Source organism: Sarcophilus harrisii, chromosome 4 (genome assembly GCF_902635505.1).
Source record: "Sarcophilus harrisii chromosome 4, mSarHar1.11, whole genome shotgun sequence".
Classification (NCBI taxonomy): Eukaryota; Metazoa; Chordata; class Mammalia; order Dasyuromorphia; family Dasyuridae; genus Sarcophilus; species Sarcophilus harrisii.
In genome coordinates this window covers 133585351-133606262 of record NC_045429.1, presented here as the reverse complement: position 1 = coordinate 133606262, position 20912 = coordinate 133585351, and the positions used below count along the sequence as shown (strand labels likewise).

General features: G+C 35.4%; 1 protein-coding gene across 5 annotated transcripts in view; it reads left to right on the top strand.

Annotated features, from left to right (window-relative positions):
* The window catches only part of ZDHHC14 (zinc finger DHHC-type palmitoyltransferase 14), a 321515-nt gene that overhangs the window by 267595 nt on the left and 33008 nt on the right, over positions 1 to 20912 (top strand). For all 5 annotated transcript variants that reach the window (XM_031937577.1, XM_031937576.1, XM_031937575.1 and 2 more), the window contains 2 exons: positions 319 to 367; positions 19873 to 19975. In XM_031937577.1, the coding sequence (XP_031793437.1) occupies positions 319 to 367; positions 19873 to 19975 (152 nt within the window). The remainder of the gene's footprint in view (positions 1 to 318; positions 368 to 19872; positions 19976 to 20912) is intronic.

Below are 20912 nucleotides of genomic sequence, written 5' to 3'. Positions count from 1 at the left end.
AAAACAAAGGCGTAATCAGAATTGTAATTGATGGGGAAGTATGCAGACATCCATCTGCTCTGGCTCAGAAAATATCTTGCAGATGTTAGGTCTGATTATGAGTCTTGCCATATTCTTGTTCAATAGCTTTAGCCGAATCTCAGTCTCCTACAAGTAAACTGCCTGCTGTAGCACTTACAGAATAGAATTATTTAATTGATTTTTAGACACCTACCATTTTTATGCAGCTGTGAGCTCACACAGCATGAACTGCACTTTATTTGGGGAAAAAACAAACAAACATTGCTTTGATGTTAAATCTTGGTTTCATTTCCACAGGTTCCCAGCAAACAGGTTTTCTAAATGCTCTCAAGGACAGTCCTGCAAGATATCCTTTCCATTTGATTTCTGCTCACATTCATTTTGAAGATGATAATATGTGGTGTGGGGATTATGATTCCTTGATTCACATTATTTCTTTCTACTCCATCCCTGGTTTCAGTTCCAAAAGATGTAATGCTCTGAGATTCTCTGTGGTCCAGGAAACCTTCCTTAGCTAGAGACAATGCAGCTAGTATCCCCTGAAATCATCTTTGGACTGATGAAATAATATATTTAACTTTTCCATTCTAAATTACAAATGATATTGCCATGAGCCACGTAAGAAAAACAACCACTTGGGTTGCAGTTTGAGCAAAAAAAAAAAAAAAAGTAAGGTTTAGGGTTCTACTTCTTGCATTTTGATCAGGGAAGGTATCTGTCCACCATAGTCATTGCCTTCCCACTGTGGGAAGATCCAACGTAATCCTTAGGTAAACTGGAAATCAATTGAACACAGAATGCAGACAGGTCTGATTCCTCTTGAGGGCAGGAGAGAAAAGTGAACTGTGAGTGAGTGTGTGATGAATAAGAGTCACTGAAGACCTATGTACTAGTCCTTGCTCTGTCCCTACTTATTGTAGATGCTGGAAAAGTCACAGACTTTCTGAGCTTCTTCTGACAGGAGGAGATAAGTCTAATCAATGAAATAAGCATTTATCAAGTCATGACTCTGTGCCAGGTATCATGTTGGGCACTGGGAATACAAAGAAAGCAAAAATAGGTATAATGTGTCACTCTCTGCTACCCACCTCTCGAGTTTTGTAAACTATATTAATACTATGTAAATATAGTATTTATCCTCTCATCTTTATTATTAGTGTGGCATTTAAAGATAACCTTGAATTTTTGCCTATATGGGTAAGTGAAGAACCAGATCATTGTTTGTACAGTTCTGCATAAACTGCATTCCATGTCATTTGGACCTACGTGGATACTATCTTCACCCTCTGAAAACGACTCTAGCAAACCCAATAGACCCCTCATGTGCTGAGCAAATAATGATCTAAGGAAGACAATTCTACAGGTACAGTAATTTTAATTTCTTGAAAAGAAAGAGCAAATCCAAATCAGGAAGGGATAAGTTTTAGAATCTAGATCCAGTCCAGCTCTATAATTCTCTCTTCTTTCTTTTTCATGTAACTAACTTATTTGGACTTGAACTCCATTTCTTTCTCTTAGAAATGATTGTTATCTGAGCAGCTACGTGGTGTAGTAGATAGCGCTTGAAATCAGGAGGACCCGAGTTCAAATCTGATCTTAAGAGACTTACTACTTTCTGACTGTGTGACCCTGGGCAAGTCACTTAATCCCAATTGTCTCAGAAAAAAAAAAAAAAGGAATGATTATTATCTTATAATGGACAGTTTAAAAAAATAAAATAACTTAATATGCTTATGGGGAGGTAATATCATATAATGAGTAGATAAAGGCGTTCTTGAAGCCAGGAAGACTTGCATTCCAGGTCTTTCTCTAACAGATTGACGGTGTAACCCTGGCAAGTATTTTAACTTTTCAACATTCTAGTTAACTCCCTAAAATTATTAATTCCAGAGAAGGTGCTGCTTTATTGGTAAAGGGAATTTACTCATCTGGGAATTCTTTCTATCAATGAAATCACAAGTGTATTCCCTCTGTCTAATTTAATGCTGAATAATATAGCAACGAAATAAAGTCTGACCCATGTTCTTAGGACCTAAACAAGAAATTAGTATGAATCTAAAAAGACTCTGATAATAGGGCTAAAAGGCATATAGTTTTTCTTTTCTAGCCAATTTCCATTTTGTTTTTATATTGCTCTGTACTAGAAACTGAGTCGGGGGGTGGAGAATCACATATAGCAATTTTTTGGGAATTGAGGAATTGGAAAATAAATTCTTACTTAAGGAATGTCAGAACTACAAAGATCACCTAACTCAGAGACTGGTAACTTTTTGTAATTCCCTCTTTTAGCAGAATGGTAAAGCCTATAAATCCTTCTCAGAAAGTTTCTAAATTCATAAAAGACAAAGAATTTCAAAGGAACCCAATTATATTGAAATAATTATCCAAAAAAATTTGGAGGGAGGGTTGAAGATCCCACGTTAAAAATGTTTGATCTAGCCCAACCTCCTTGTTTTAGAGATAATGAGTGAAAGAATGGACTCATACAACTAGCTTGTGAGGCAACTAGTGAAGTAGTCATTAGAGTGTTCGGTTTGGACTTGGGAATATCAGAGTTGAAATCCTGTTTTAGCACCTTATTAAATGGGTAACTTTTAGTGAATCACTTAAGATGTCTTTGCCTCAGTTATATCATCTGTAAAACGGGGAAGGTTTGGACTTAAGGCCTCTAAGATCCCTTTCATGTCTAAACTTATGAATCTATGAACCAAATTTGGTTCTATTTTGATCACTCTGCTACTTGTGATTTTTGGAGACCCATAGAAGGTAGGATTGGCTAGAAGAAAGGGAGGAGCATTGGTAAAGTGAACTCCTATAAAGCAGTTATCATAAGGTAACAGAACTCTTCCCTTCCTCAAAAAGAGACACACAGGATTCTATAAGAATCGGGTCTTCTTCAGACATGTGGCAAGAGGACTTTATCAGCCTTTTCTATTTGGTTCTTGGTATTCATCCTTCTAAAAAGAAAATAACATCAATAATACAATACTGTTCCGATTTGTTTCCCTGTCCCTGGAAAGAAATGTCTAAAGGACAAGTTTACATGGAGAAAAAATGTATTAGATTAAATTTTATAAATGTTTCAGAACTTAACTGTGGGCCTGGTTTCTGCACCATAGGAATATTTTCTGTAGTCATAAGGGTGGCTGCTTTCAAACTGCTAAGTCTTGGGCACCTGTTTCTTCTCAAGAGCTGCACGACAAGGGTGGGAAGCCTGCTGAGTTCTTCGGATTATAAATATTAATAACAATAAGCTGTTTTCTTCTGGGAGTGGAAAGAATGCTTCCTTGCTGAATAAGTACTGACAGAGAACACAGGGCGGTTTGAGCAGCCTTGTATTGTTAACTCCTGCTAGGAGCTGAGCTCCCTAGATCATCCTTCCTCCTGCCTCCAGACTTCCTCAACCTTTATCCCCCCCAAAAAAAGACAAAGCTTAGCATATTTTGTTATAGCTGTCTTTCTCCTTTTTTGCCTCAGGCCTTCCAGTGATTTCCATAGAATATAGTTTAAACTATTCCAGAAAGACTTATTAGCAGTGGTAACTTCAAGTGCCTGGAGTACTAGCAGAAGAATCCTGTTACTTCTGACTTTGTTGACCACTAACTTACTGTCCAAATTTGGGTATAAACTTCTACAAGCATTTATTAAGTACTTATTATGTACTGAGCACTGGGGCAGGCACTTAGAGGAGATATAAAAGTTTTAATATAAAGAGCCCTTGCCCTCACCTACAAATCTGCAATCTAGTGTTTCCCTGACTTAAATTTCTACATAGAAAAAAGATTAGTAACATCAACTCCCAAATCATCCCTACCCCACAAGAAGACTGGCAGAATTAATTACCTTGAATATAAAAGCATTTTAGAAGAAACATATCCTAAAACTTTTAGTAGTAATAATGTTAACAATTACCTTTTAAAATCTCCTGCCTCCAGCTGTGATTGTTCCTTAAGCTTCCAAGACAAAAATGTCCTATTCTATAGTTATTTGGGTTTTTTTTAAATAAAAAAAGAAATAAAGGGAGAAAAGGAAGGAAGGGAGGGAAGGAGGAAAAAAGGAAGGAAGGGAGGGAGGAAAGAAAGGACAGAAGGAAGGAAGAGAAAGAACAGGAGAGGAAGGAATGAAGGACAGAGGGAGGAAAGGAAAGAAGAGAGGGAAAGAAGGAAGGAAATACTACTAATATTACTATGACAGAGTAGTTGAGACTTCCACTTAGGCCTTCCTACCACTTTTCCAACGAGTAGTTAAATCAAAGACCTTAGAACATAATTGGACCCAGCAAATTTTGTGCTGTGAATTGAGCAAGTGCTATTCATATGTTTTTAATTAGGCAGCACATACAGTTCATATCCTGGGTTTTTTCCATAATAGTTACTATTTAACATATTTGTGGTTCATTCTGAATATAGTTGACAAGAGACAGCAACAACCAATCTAAAGTTGCATTTTAAAAATAATAAATCATGCCTTCTGGCATTATCATCTTGAGTCTAATTAGATTTCTATATAATGGATATCACCCTATTTCTCACCAAAAAAATACATATTTTGGTAGCAGTTCTACATGAACATGTTATACACGTTTGTCAGCACCTTGGAATAATATATCAACTAGAAAAATCCTATTAAGGAAACCATTTACAGGAGGGTTAGAAAAAAGGATTTTAGAAAGGAAATGATCAAGGTTTGTTGTTCAGTCATTTTCATTTGAGTCCAACTCTTTGTAACCCCATTTGGGGTTTTCTTGGCAAAAAATACTAGAGTGATTTTTTCTTCTCCAGCTCATTTGACAGATTAGGAAACTGAGGCAAACAGGATTAAGTGACTTGACCAGGTTCACACAGCTGATGAGTGACTAGGGTCAGTTTGGAAATTGGGAAGATGTCTTCCTGATTCCAGGCCTAATTGTCCTGATCAAGATTGGTCAAGAGCAAAATTTTGCTTTTCCTCACTTAAAAATTATTCAGTGGCAAAGTCTCAAAATTTCCCCTATGACTTAATTTTGGAAAGCCTCAGCTCTGTCTTTTCTCAATGTCCATGACACATATAAGTGGTAACCCCTTCAATCAATAGAAAGTTTCAATTCCCTTTTCTTGGTGACTATCTTCCTTGACTATTGTCAAGAATATAAAAGTAGCATCCAATAAGTCACACCAAACTCATATCAAAATATCCCTTGACAGGATGAAATAGGATTTCATGCCAACTGGGCCCCTCCATTGTTGCAAAGGATTATGTAATTTACCCAGTGTCACTCAACTAGTAAATGTCTGGGGCCAGTTTTGAACTCATGAAATTAAGTCTTCTTGATTCCAAGTCCAGGACTTTTCACTGTACCACCTAGCTGCCTCCAGAATGCACTAGTGGTCACAAAAACTGAAGGTCTAAAACCTTCAGGATTGCCCTGGGTTTAGGTCCATACCAAATCAATTTGAAGGGAGCTACCTCTCCCTATATCCAACCAGAGCGATGCTTCAAGAGTTCAGGTCAGGTTTGAGCTACTTTTCACCTCTTTGCTCTTCTTCCAGTTCAGACTGACTCCAGATAGAAGAGATAAAGAAATGCTACAGGTTAAAGCTATTCCACAATCCTAATTGTGGAAAAACTTAAAACCTCATAAAGTCTTTGTTGACTTAAAAAATGAATATGTGGTCATCTTACAGAATTTGTTTTTTGTAGATTATCCTTGAGAAAGTATTTTTCTGAGTACCTCTACTTACTTATTGCCTACGTCTAGTCTATAACTCATCAACAACTGTAGCACCCAAAGCCATCACAAAAGGCTCATTGAACAAAAATCCTTTTCTTTCTCTGCTCCTTTCACTTATCTGGAAAAGTTCAGAACCAAGAAGATATTAACCATTAGAGACCAGAAAGTCATGCTAATCATTCTCATAAGAAGGAAGATGAAGAGATAAGTGGGATAAAGAGATGAGGAATTTGGGGAAATCTTCCTAAATAGAAACTTCATGTAGTGACTTCATTATTTCATTTGTTAATTTAATTCTAGTAACATCAGAGGATCATAGATTCAGAGTTGGAACTTTAGAGGTCATCTTGTCTGACCTCTCATTTTACAATAGAGGAAGCTGAGTCTTAAAAAAATTAAGTGACATGTCCAAGATAATATAGGTATTAAATGCTGGATTTGATATTCTAACTCAGATCCTCAAACTCTAAATCTTCTTTGGATTGCACCAAGTTTCCTTCTCAGAAGCATCAAGATCCACATAAAAATGCATAAACAGACTACAAAGCAAGTGATTTTTTTTCTAGTCTACATGCCATTGTTCCCTTCCACTAGTACAGATAATTGAAAGTTTCTAGTAATGAGGTAAGCCTACCTCTCTGAACCACTTGTCCAAGAGAGCAATTGTTCCTTCAACACAGAACAAAAGGAGTAGATTAAAAAGTGCTGTTCATCAGTGATCCATAATTGAGCCTGTCAACTAGAAGAAATAAGAACTGGAAGAAATATGCTTTGGTTGTGTTATATTTTGAGAAGAAAAAAAAGAATTTTATATTGGCATTAGGAAAGACAGCGTAGGATAGAAAGTACTTCTTAAGCTTGTTTCTTGTGCATTGTGTTCTGCAAGTTGCTTTCTGATGAATAAGGCTGACATGGCAAAAAAAAAAAAAATGGTCACTTGACCTTTCATCTGCTGTAGTACATGAAGATTTGTGAGTTTGATATGTAGTTAGTGCTGCTGTTCACACATTCTCTGCTTTTAGATTTAGAATTTGTCCAAAGGAAGTATCTGGCTGAATAATATCAAATTCTTAAGGTGGTGGTTATTGTGCAGTGGTTTTCAATCTTGGCCCCCAAAAAATACTAGAGGGGATTGCCATTTCCTTCTCCGACTCATTTAGCAGGTGAAGAAACTGAGACAAGCAGGGTTAAGTAACTTGCCCAAGATCACACAGCTAGTATCTGAGGCCAGGTTTGACCCCAAGGTTTTCTGACTTTAATCCCAGTACTCTATTCCCTGAGCAATCTAGCTGCCTCATATACTATAAAATGTATTTTACAGAAATATATTTTAATTACTGAAATATATATGAATATAATATATACGGATATAATATGCAGGGGTCATTAACATAGTAATATATTAGAATATATTATATACTAAATGATCTCCTATATATTGTATTCATCTTTATGTAAGTATATGGCTGTATTTAAAAAATATATGCTCTAAGTGATCTCTATACTATATTCCTATATATGTATATTATTTAAACCTATGTATATATTTACATACATATATATATAATATCTATTTTCATAATAAAAAAATAAGAATAAGGCCAAAGTTTCCTCATAGTGAAACAGTTCAACCCTACAGAATATTTTTATTAAAAGTCAAAAATTATTGTTCTAGGGAGGGAGATTTTAAAAGTATTTACCTCCCAGTAAATGCTAAAAACAAAAACGATAACAACAAAAACCTGATGAAACAGACTAAAGAAAAAGGCTCTTGTCCACTGAACTAAGGGTCCATAGGTATAAGAGGAAGGATGGTAGAACCAGAATAAAGACAGTTGAAGATAGAAGGAAAGAACTTGGGGGAGGGAAGAAAGATTAATAATAATAACTAATATTTGTATAGTATTTTATATATGATACTATATTTCACATATAGTAGTGCCCTAGAGATAGGAAAAGGAAAAAGTTGAAGAAACAGCAAAGGGAAACAAGTCACTTTGCTTGTAACCCCAATCAATTACCATTCATTTTTTTTTTTTAAGATTTCAATATTCTAATATTGAGCAAAATCTGGCAAGATTAAATTTTATGAGGAAAAATGTAGTCATACTTGGGTTCAAACATTCAGTGTTGCAAGTACAAGATGAGAGAGGAATAACTAAATAATAGTTTTACTCTGTTAAAGATCTAGGAATTTTAGCTGACCACAAGTTCAACATAAGTAAATGCTTTGAGATGATAATCAAAAAAAAACATGTGATATTAGGTTACTCAAAGAAACAAATAATGTACAGAAATGGCTCCACTATACTCTGCCCTGGTCACGTCACAACTGGAATCCCAAGTATTAGGGTCCTCCTTTAAATACTTTGTGTTTATTCTGTATAAATTTTAGATTTTTTTCTTGCTTTCTCTCTCCTCCCTTCCTTCTTTTCTCCTCCTTCTCTTCCTCCTCCTTCTTTTTCACTCTTTTTGTCTCTCCTTTTCTTTCTCTCCCCCTTTCTTTCTTCCTTTAATTCCTATTTTCTTCCTTTCTTCCTTCATTCCTTCCTTCCTTTTTCTTTCTTCCTTTCTTTTGCTTTAATTATTTTGTTTCCAACCAGTCCAATATAAAGTCCTGGGGAGCAACAACTTTAATTTTATATTTGGTGCAAAATAAGCATTATAGTGGTTGTTGAATGAACAAATGACTGAATATTTGTTTTGGAGTGAAATACATCAGGAAAGACATTGAAAAACTGAAAGGTGACCAAAATGGAAAACAACAACAACAACAAAAAAAAAACTCCAAGGTCACAATCTATGAGTACAATGATACCATGAAAGAATATGCTTCATGTTCTGGAAAAAAAAATTTGAAGTAGCATGATAGCTGTCATCAAATACTTGAAGAGTTGACATGTGAAAAAGAAATTCAATTTATTCCATCTTGTCAGTGATGAGAAAATTAGTTGTAACCAGTGGAAGCTGTAGAAAGATAATTTTAGGTTCAATCTAAAGGAAAAATTTAGAGCTGTCCCAAACTGAAATGGGGTGTTTTGGGAAAAAATTCTATCTCTGTAGAACTAGAGGTCTTTGATCAAAGGCTATATGACCAATCTTTCTTAGGAATGTTGTAAAGGCTTATATTAGTACAGGTTAAACTTGTTGGCCTCCAAGATCCCTTCCATATTGGAGATACTATCATTATATGACCTTCCTTCACACTATAAGATGGAGGATCAAACTACTATAATCACTTACAAATACTTTCAAGTACAGGGCTATTCTTTTTAGCTAAACTTGTATTGCTCCATTCTACCACTGCCCTAACTTCCATCTGCACTGTTTTTTCCTCCTGTTTTTCCCTACCATCTTCTTTTTTCTCTCCTCTACTTTTGACCAATCCCTTTATATCCTCACTACCTTAATTCATTTTTCATAGCTTATCCAGTCATCACTGAATAATATATGAGAACAGGGAAATTGTAAGTCCTGAAGCCAGAATGGTCAGTGGTCTCAGTATCTGGAGTTAGGAGGATTGTCCAAATTGTCCTACAGAAAGGAACAGAATAGTCCACCCAAGACGGGACTTACCCTGTTGTTCTTTTACACATTGGTCAAGTATTCCAAAATAAGAAATCTCCTCCCTAGAATATAATATCCATTTCACTTCCATTCATTCAACAATGTTTTTTGAAGTCTTCTATTGCATAGAACAGGACTTCTTAAACTTTTTCCATTCATGACCCCTTTTTACCTGAGAAATTTTTTGTGATCCTAGGTATGTATATAAAATATGTATACAAATCAAACATTTACTGATAATAAATCATAATTTTACAACCCCCACATTCTGTTACAAGCCCCCATATAGGGTCATAACCTACAGTTTAAAAATCTGGAATGTAGGATGCATAGTTAGATTACTAAACTTCCTACCTCCAAGGACCAAGTTTAGTATCAATTCACTGTCTTAATTCACTTAACAAATATACATATTGAACACCAATTCTAGCAGAGGCCTCTGATAGGCATTGGAATAGATGAAAAGTGTGCATGTGACAGAGTCCTGCCTTCCTTAGAGCTTGTAGTCTAGTAGAGGGTTAAATCGCAGTACAAAATATTACTCAAAAATAAGTATTAAGAAGTTGTAAAGCAAAGTGGCTGTGCGATATCTGAGGGGGGAAATCATTACTTGCCAAAAGGATCAAATAGACCAGTTTGCAAGTGAGAGGCAATGTGTCTATCAGAGGATAGGGAACCAGTCCCAGAATCAGGAATCAGCAAGTATGTATTCTTCAATCAATCAAATACTAAGGCACTATTATGGGCCAGGCACTGTGCTGGATACTAGGAATAGTCATGTATTTGAAGAAGCAAAATGATCTACCCACACCAGGTATTGTATTTTATATATATATTTACATACAATACACATTACACAATGTGATTTGCACTTCTGTTGGACATATTTTGTATTATTATATGTGGGCATGTTGTTTCCCTCTCCCTACCCTGAATAAATGTAAATTTCTTGAAGGTGGGAATCTGAAGGTAGAATACAGGAAATATCACCAGTCAGTTTGAAGTTTCTATTCTAACCAATTTTAGAACTGATCTAGAGCTGTCTAATAAGAAGATTAATCTGGTCATGGTATTTTAGATGGATTGGAAGGAAAAGAGATTGCAAAGTAAAGAGATTAGTTTAGGTATTAGTATAATAGTTCAGACATGACATAAGGGACAAAGCTAGTTCACTTGAGAGAATGGGTATGAAAGATACTATATATGAAGAATTAAACAGGAATTGACATATTGGATGTGTGGATTTGGGATGATAGAATGCCAAAAATCAAAGATGACTCAGAGGTTCCAATTCAAATGGAGGAAAAAAATGGGTGTAAGGAAAAAGAAATGTAGAAGAAATAGAATATAATTAATTCAGTTTTAGGCAAATTTTTGGAGAAAGTAGGAAAGATCACACTCATACAAGCCATCTTAACTTCTGTCCTGACTTAGTTTTACTGACTTCTTTGCATTTCTTGAATGTTCAAAGTACATGGGGAAAAAAATGTCATGTTTCCAATAATATGGTGTGGCAGAGAATGCTTGTCCCACGTAGAATCAAGGCAATGACACATTGATAAAGCACTAAAAGACTGAAATAGTTGAAGAGGAAAGTGCTCAGAAATAGCATTCTAGAAACTTGTGGCATATCAACCCCATAGCATCATCAAGACATAAAATTCAGTTGGTCTTTTTTCCCAACAGAGCAAGACCTTAGGTTAAGGGAATTCCTCCTGAGAAACAATAATTTCAGTATAACACAGCATTATCATTCAATTTAAAGGAGAGCCATTTTTAATCACGAATTATTATTCAGCTCTCCCTAAATGAAAAGAGTTTTCAATGGTTGGTAAATCAAATACTAATTGATTCCACATTTGTGATGGCTTCTAACAGAAAAGCCTTTTTATCCCCAATTTACATTCATTTTGTGGCTAACTGGTTTGAAAGTCCCAGAAGAGCACATTGTGGCATTTCACATCCAAGTGCTTTCAAAGAATGAGTTGAATTCCTAAAATTTAAAAAAAATTGCCCAGAGGGAAAGTCCAAAAAAAAAGTTTAAAAAGTTAATCAACAGTTATTCATTAAGTGAATTAGGAAGCAATGAATCAGGTATTGTGTTGAGCTGTGAGATACAGAAAAAGATAAAAAACACAGTCCGTACCATCAAGGAGCTCACATTTTGATGAGGGAGACAGCACAGAAGTAACTGCATCCATTCAAGATATATTGAGTGTAAATGAATGATTGCCAGCTCAGAAGGTGCCATCACTTATTTAGCCTTCATGATTTTAAATTGATTTTACATTATTGATTTCTTTTCCTAAGAACAAAATCATGGTGTTCAGTAGTCATACCCAAAGAACAAGTTTGGTACAAATAGTCCCTGGAGGTGAGGTCCTTGGCAGAGGAGACATCGTTAAAAATGGAAGTTAATGGGTTCTAAATTGAGTCATGAGAAGTTGCTGGTCAAAAATGGGATTTAAGAGGCGGCCAAGTGGTACAGTGCATTGCCCTGGAGTCAAGAGGACTTGAGTTCAAATCTAGTCTCAGATACTTTTATCATAATCGGAAACACACATTCTGGTTGTGACTCTCCCACTAATTGGCTATGAGACTTTGACTAAGTCACTTTAATTTCTGACTTCATTTTATTCTCTTTAAACAAAAAATTTGGTACTTGATAGCTCAAAGTATCTTCCAGATCTAAAGTCTGTGCCTTTATTAAAATAGAAACTGCAACTAATGTGCGGCTCATTTGCAGTTGCAAATGGAACAATAGAGGTACCGGATTAAGCGACCTTTCGAATTTCCTAACTATGGTGCTCAGGTTTACTAACTTGGTGATCTTCCCAAGACTCGGGATGCTTCCCTAACCCAACTAATGGGTTTCTGATGAGTCTGTCTCCAGTGTGTCTCTTGGAATCGAATGGGGACTAACTCTGATCATAACTTTGGCTTCTTTTAGGCAAAACAATAACTAAGAACCTTTGAAAGCCTTCCATGGTATGAAGAGCAATCTTTGAAAGCCTATTGCACAACTAAGCAGCTAGGGAAAATAATGCCCAAATGATCCTAATTGGACTTCCAAGCTTCAGAATCTGTCATAAACACAGCGGAGTAGTTCGTGCCCCTGGGCACAGTGATAGCACTCAGGTGACACATACAAGTCATGTTTCCATATTCATGCCTGAGGAGTACAGGGGCAACTCGTCGATGAGGAAAACACAGTGACAGTTTCTTGAGTCTAAATATTAAATTGCATAATGTGTTGATCTCGTCACTGTGATTAAAGAACAACAAGGGAAGACTGCCGACATCTGCTCTCCCATCAATGTCTTTCCTGTGCATTGATACTGGCTTTGTCTTGCTTTGGCTTTTAAAACATAATGGATGAGAACACATTAAAAAGAAGCTTTAGAAGTCATAAAACAAAATCAAAGGACAGAAAGAGGTATAAGAATCTCCTAATTCTATATAATTCTAATTCATGCTATCACAATAGAGCTGATATACCTAAAGATTCCCCATTGTGCAGCTCCCAGAAAGAACAGAACTACAGGGATGCTCTGGTAGCTTCTCTCCGCCAGTTCTGCAATCCAAGCAGCTCAAAGTGAGGAGCCCCTTCCCCAACTGCAGTTAATACAGTGTATCAGATGATCAGCAACAATTCTACAATTTCTAGTCTTAGAGATTTACCTGTAGGACTGAGAGGTTAAGCAATTTGTGCAAAGTAACAACCACCAAGTGTCAAAGATGAATTGGATCCAGATCTCTCTGACCCCAAGACTGGCTCTCTGTCCACTGTAGACAGAAATACTATAATCAACCTAATTGTCCAAACCACAACTGAGCCATCTCTTAAGTACTCAGATGGATTGTGTGATGTCATCAATTTAACGATGCAGATTTTGACTTCTTCCTGCCTGTCTGTTCTATATACTTCTTATCTCTGTCCTCTCAAAGCTTCTCTACAGGAATGCCATTTAACATGCAAGAAGTTTTCCTCTATTTCCTATTTCTCTGGTGGAGAAATCCAGCTGCCCATCTCTCATCTCATTGTCACATTATGGGGCTCTTGCCTATTGTATCTCCATGGAGATAAATTCCCTTGGAGCTGGATAGTGAGACTACCTTTCATGGAAGCCATTCATTCAGTGATGGGTTTCATAGACCACTCAATTGCCTTTAGTTCCCTGGGTCCAGTAGGCTTTAACTCCCCAACAGAAACAAGGGTGTGTGTGAGGAACAAGAGTTGCCATTGCTCAGCATGTGTTAGTGGTGAGGGACCCAGGGATTGATTATAATGATTGTTCTTCCTTTTCCCTTCTTCATAGAATCATAAATCTAAAGAACAAGAATTTAAAGACATCTCAAAGATCACTTAGCCCAAACCCCTCATTTTACAAATGTGGAAACTGAGGCATAAGGGAGGTTTGATTTTTTGTGCCTGGTTTTTTGGTGTTGTTTTAACCATACAGTTTGATATTATTTTTATACTGAAGAGAACAAAACAAAATTTATTCCTGTGGATGAGATAACTTTTTAAATTTCCCTATGATAAAGAAGATGAAATCTGGAGTAAAGACATGCTATGTAGCCTGTTAGCCTACTTAACTTTTTAATTACAAATTTTGTAATGTTAGCTTTAGAATAGCCCTTATAATTATTTTCTATTAAATATTACAGTAATGCATAAAAACAATCAAATATATACTTGGGTTCCTATGTCTGCATAGTTATCTAGACCTTAATTTTTAAATCCATTTCTGCCTCCCACAACTCTTTTCCTGTTTCTCTCCCTACTCAGACACCAAAGCCTAAAACACATTATTCTTTCCCTTCTTGGAATTCATTATTTCCTGGGCTTTTCAGCCTTTGCTGCACATTCCACAGCTTTCTTCCATCCTTTTTGAGGGAGGGAGGTGGAGAGCTGACAATAGAAGGGGAAAGGAAAAGAGGGATTAGTTAAAAGGAGAAGTAAAAAAAAATTTGGTATACCTTGAATGTTCTCCTGAATCCATGTCATTTTGACATAGCTATTAGCTAATAGTGGAATCGTTCTGCTATTTATAGAATTCCTCTGAAGCACTTAAGAGATTAGTATAGAAAGTGTCACATTTACTTAACTGCTTTCATGCTGTTGATTTCTTGTGAGCTGCTAGAACTCAGCCTGCAATTATAACAATGCTCCTTTATGAAGATGGTTGTTGAAGGAAGATTTAGTGAGGAACAGGAGCCAAAAAATAATAATAATAAGGAATGTCCATTCTAAAGGTTATGATTTCAATTGATGAACATAGGCAAAAGGACCACCATGAGTACAATTTTGAAAATTTTAATTTAATGTTTAAAAATCTATTTTTTCATCCTACCACATCCCCCATCCCCTTGAAATAAATTCTTGTAATAAATATGATCAAAACACTTTAATTGATTGGATCAAAAAGCTTGGAGTTTATTTAATCAGAAGTCTCTTGTTTATATAACATGAATACTTTCTTCCAGATAAGAATTGAAAAATATAGGACAAGTTGAAACCATCCAAAAGTGAAATTATCTTTTTATTAGACAAATGATTAGTTAACAGTTGTGGAAATCATTCCGTATTTTTCACTCATGTGGTTCTATAACTTATTAAAGAAAGTGAACATACTCATGTCCTTTCTTCATGATCATTGTTATGTTATGAACATCAGTTATCACACTATGCTTTAATCCACATTAAAGTCAGAAATCTGAATTGTGTAGTACTAAAGAATCCTAGTTATTTTTTTTTATTTTTATTTTTAATTTATGGACTAAAACAAGCACTTCCATAACAAAACAAAACATAACAACATAACAAAACATAACAAAACTGCTAATCTAGTATGTACAATTTGCTATTTTTTCAAATATACAACAAAATTATCATGTAAATTTCTTTTTTCTTCCTTTCCCAGAGATGACTAGCATTAAACATGAACAGGCATGTATGCACATATGTATGTGCATATATACATATATAAAATTATTCTATACATAAATCTATTTATCAATTCTTGAATACATATAGCTTTTTATGGTTGACTTCCATTCAATCAGCAATTTATTTAATATTTATTAGATGCCAAATTCAGAGCTGAGTGCCAGGTATTCAAAAATAAAAATGAAAGTGTCCTTGTCCTCAAGGAAGTTACCTTGCAATAGGGAAGACAACAGGCACACATACAGATAGGAACAAAAATCAAGTAGACACAAGGTAAGTGGTGATGAGAGAGGCAATAACAGTGTCTCTGCTATACAGGGAGAATCAATTAATCAACAAATACTTATTGTATGTCAAGCACTGAGTTAAGTTCTAGAGATATAAAGAAAAGGAAATGGCAGTCCTTTACTCATGTAACTAACTAATGGAGGAAAAAAATTAATCTTCTCATAAAAGGCAATATACAAATTAGATGAAAAATAACTTTTGAGAGGATGGCATTAATAAATAGGGTGGGAAAAGCCTTCTTCAGGAGGGCAGCCCTTGGGCTATGTCTTAAAGCAAGCCAGGGATTCCAAAAGCTGGAAGTAAAAGGGGGCACCATTCTAGGCAGTAAAAAGAAAAAGAAATGGGAGATGGATAGCATCATGTGTGAGGAACAGCTGGTTTTTAGAGCATGTCAAGAGTAGTAATGGATAATAAAACTGGAATAGATACATTGGGATAACAGATTATGAAGAGATTTAAATGCCCAGAAGAATAGTTTATATTTGATGCTAGAAATAACAGGGAACACAAGATTTCATTGAGTAGAAAGTGGAATAGTCAGACCAGCACTTTAGAAGTTATATGCAAGATGGATTGGAATGAGCAAGAACCTTATGGCAGAGAAACCAGTTAGGAGACTGGTGATGAGTCCTTGGACTATGGTGATAGCTATGTGAGTAAAGAAGAGATATAATAATTTTAATGACAATTTGTCTCAAAGACATCTGTCTCCCGCTGCCAGCCCTGTGTCTGGTTCTAATCTTTGTTGCTGCTATACCTGATCTCTGCCGTGATTTTTCTCTATCTACTACCGTATTTTCTACAATTTGTTTTTTCTTTCTTTATTGTCACCTCTCTTTTTTCCTGTTTATTCTCCATTTCTCAGTTTACACAACAATGATGGATGAGTTTCAGGTGTAATTTCAGGTTTTTGCATCTTGTGAATATTTTAATGACTGCTTGCCCTCCAGAGGTTCTTTTGTTCACTGTCAGAGATGGTTTTTTAAAAAGTTCTCTGGGTTTTATCCTCTTTTAGATATCTAAGGTTGTAAGAAGCTCTCTAGAACATGGCTCCCTCCTACCTTTCCAGTCTTCTTACACCTTAAAAACCTTCTATATACACTTAAGATCCAGGGACACCAACCTCCTTTCAGTTCTTAATAGAAGACATTTCCATCTCCTGACTCCACGTTGATTCTGCCCTTTGACCGAAACTGTATCTTTGCATCCTCAGTCCTTGGTTTGACCTTCAAATCTCAAGTAAAGTCCAACCTTCTCATAGAAGCCTTTCCCAGCCCTCCTCAGTCTTAGGACCTTTCCTCTATTGATTGTCTTCGGTTGAATCCACATATATCTTCATAGTACATAGTTGTTTATATATCATTTTCATCATTAGAATATGAGTTCCTTAAAAGTCAGTCTTTTGTCTTTCTTCATATCCCATCACTTCACTTAGAGCCACTGGTATATAATAGGGGCTTAATAAATGCTTGTTCATTGATTGGACAGTTATCTGATACAATTATCTGTCAACCCTGAGACATTTAATACCCTGAGAATTTAAATCCAGTCTCAGATACTTATTAGCTGTGTAATCCCAAGCAAGTCACTTAACTAACTGTTTGCTTATCTGTAAAAATAAAAAAATAATAAGCTAGAAAAGGAAATAGCAAATTACTCTAGTATCTGCCAAGAAAACTCCAAATGTGGTCATGAAAAGTCAGACAGAACTGGAATAAAAAACAAAATTGACCAGTAAGATGACTGACATCCAGACTAGTGAGGTCTCAGATTAGAACAGATAAAGCCTCCTTACTTAAGTGTCTTGATGTAGAATAAGAGCTGACAGAGCAGGCAGTCATTCATTTTTCCTCCTTACTACTTTGTATACTATCCCTCCCCCCATTCATGTTGATATTGCTCAGCTAATAGTAGCATAGCTAGGCATGAAATTTCATGGAGTAAGTTATTCCTTTTTCTGAACTAAATATGAATAATCCCAAAGCCTGAGGAAAAAATCAATGGTAATGTTTTGTTACTTGATATATAGCTTCTCTCCTTAGATGCATTAGTAAGTCATGAATATTTACTTTCTCTAGCCCATAATTTATTAATGAGGATGCATGTTGTAGTTTTAAACTTTCAGATTCATGGTGTATATTATTTTCCCTGAGAAACAGAATTTTTTAACACTTATGAGATAGAAAAAGTCTTCTGTCTTTTCAAATCACTACAGTCCTATTTCTTTATTGATTTAACTCATATTATAAAGAACACCAGACTTCTCCTTTGGTTTATATATTACAGACACATTCTGTGAATTGTTAGACTTCCTCTGAAGTAGCAGGCAATGAGGAATCACAGGGGCTTCTCTTTTATTTGTCAGGAGCCCACGGCTAGCCCTATCCTCAATCTGTCCCCTTTGTAGTCAGTCAATAAATATTTATTAAGTGTTTACTAAGTGCCAGATGTTGTGCTAAGCATTAAGGGTTACAGAGAAATCAAAATATGGTACCCATCCTCAAGGTTCCATACCTCACATCCTAATGGGAAAGACAAGATACCTTCCAAAAAACCTGTACATATAAGATATATAGCGTTTAAATGGAAAGTAATTTTAGAGAAAATTATAATGCAGCCATTTATTGTTGTCCAAATATTTTTCAGAAAATCAATAAGTATTTACTGAGCACCTGCAATGTGCAAAGTACCATTGTGGGGCATCAGACAGTGACATAATGGCAATAGCATTCATATGGTACTTAAGATTTCCAAAATATGTGCCCACAACAGTATTGTATTGTACAATCGGGATTATACTTGTACAGATTGGGAAACTCAAATACAAAGAAGGGGCATGGAGATGTAGTGAAAAGAGCATTGATTTTGGAATTTGAAAAGACTTGAGTTTGGATCCCAATTCTACTCATTACTTCATCACCATAGGCAAGCCATTTAAACCTGAGTCTCAGTTTCCTCATCTGTAAAATGAGGATCTAATACTTGATGTGGCTGCTATTGTGAAGAAAATGTCTTATAAATCTTAAAGCTCTATAAAAATGTGAGTTATTATTAAGGGACTTGCTCATGATCATATTGTTAGTAACAGTGGGCAGAATTGAAACCATGTAATGATGATTATTTTGGACATGGCCAAAGTGAGGATTTGTAAAATATATTTTATTTATATATGTATATACTTTTACATACAAACGTATATATGTGGGGATGCTATATATAAATGTTGGAAGGGTTATCTTTTTATTTTTTCATTGTTCATTGGGGAAATGATAGATTTAAAATGCAAAATGAGATACTTTTTTAAAAAAATTTTATATGGTCAATGGGATTGTTTTGATGGTCAATGCATATTTGTTATGAAGATTTTACTTGTGTTTTTTGATTGTTCAAATAGAGAATGGGGAAGTAGGATAGACATATAAAATAAATAAATAAAATGGAGGGGAGAAAGGATTGAAATTCTGCCTCCAAGAATAAATTCCCAGTTACTATCTTCAAGGAGTTTAGTTAGAAAGGGGAAAAAAAACTGACAGATAATATCACAACGAATGAGACAAGACCCAATATGATTATATGCTAGCTATAATACAATATAAACTCTCATTGCTGCAAGTGCCCAGAGAAGTAGATGAGGTCCAAAGTGATCAGTTAAGACCTTATAAAGATTTGCTTGATCTGGATCTTGAAAAATAGGCAAGATTTGAAACAAATTGAAGAAAAAGGAGAGGGCATTTCAGTCATGGGGCATCACATGGATAAAGCCACAGAGGCAGAAGTGAGCATTATATGCTTACAGGACAGCGAGGGGACAGCCAGAAAGGGGCAAAGAATGAATGTCAGACATCAAAATTGTTAGATAATTAGAGTAAGATCAAACTAAAAGCCTTAAAAACCAAGCAGAGGAGTTTACATTTGACATAGTAGAAAATAGGAAATTTAAAAAGATTTGGGGCTAGAAAATGACATGATCAAAATTATTTTAGTCTGGCAGTGATGTGTGTGTGTGTGTGTGTGTGTGTGTGTGTGTGTGTGTGTGTGTGTGTGCAAATATAGATATAAAAAATGTATTTAAGTAGGGAGAGCCAGGAAACCAGGAGAGGGTGATGTACTAATTCAGGCATAAGGAGAAATCAGTTATATTAAATGGTAATTAAAAAGGCTATTAAATAAGATGCCCTTAGCCGAATAATAAATATGTTTATGGACTCAATATTTTGCAGTGGAAAAAAATAGGTAATGTCCTTGTTGGTATTAAACTCATTTTTTAGATAACATCTTAAGCTGTGTGAATTTTCCCCTTTCCTTTCAATTTACTTCCTTGACTTGAAATCACTGTGCTGGAAGCTGTGGTGTGTTTCTTTTCTGTTTGGTCTATTGTTGGTCTCTCAGGTTTCCACACATATTTGATCAGCTCCAATCAAACTACAAATGAAGATGTAAGTGACTTTATGAGATATGTGCAATGTTTATTTATATTGATTAGAAAATGAGGTAGGAAAGTCCAGGTGATTTTGATTTTGGTTCTGTGGGGTGATTATTGACTGACTTCAATCCTATCTAACTCTTTGTGACTCCATTTGGGGTTTTCTTGGGAAAGATACTGGAAATATTTACTATTTCCTTTTCCAGATCATTTTACAGATGAGGAAACTGAGGAAAACAGGATTAAGTGACTTTTCTGGGTCACACAGTACAAGCCATTTAAATTTTGCTCTTTTTGGAACAAACAGGAATTATTAAAAGAGCATTTTAAATTGTTCACATGTTTGAAGCCATAAATATTGTTTTGTCCTCATGGATAAGTAAGTTCATCAGTAGGTCTGGACAGAAGATCCCTAATACAGAGCACTAAAAGTTGGCTTTATGATTTAAAAATAATTTCCTAAAAGATACACTCCATCTCAGAGGAAGCATGGAGAAATGGAAAACAGGTCTTTCCTGTAGTCAGAAATAGCTGTATTCAAATCTTGCTTCTGAATACAAACTGGCTGAGTGGCCCTTGGAGAGTCATTAACCTCTGGGTGTTTTAAGCAACCAGACCAGAGGTTTGGGGATAGGAGCTACTATACTTTGACGATGGAATTTCCTCATTCAGAGTGCCCTATATCAATGAAATCAGAAGTCTAGCACAAAACAACAACAATTTTGCATCTATTTAAATGGAGAGACTTTATTACGATGTGATATGACAAAATAAAAAATGTGCATTCCATCTGTGTTTTATATCTCTGTTTAAATTCTGGGTTTGATTGTCTTGTTCTTGTTTTTAATTAAACCTCTTATCCAAGTTTATCTTTCTCAGAATCCTGAATGATGTTACAATAAGGGCATTAAAAAGTAATTTTGGAAGATAATTCTCAAGCCAGTTTGAAC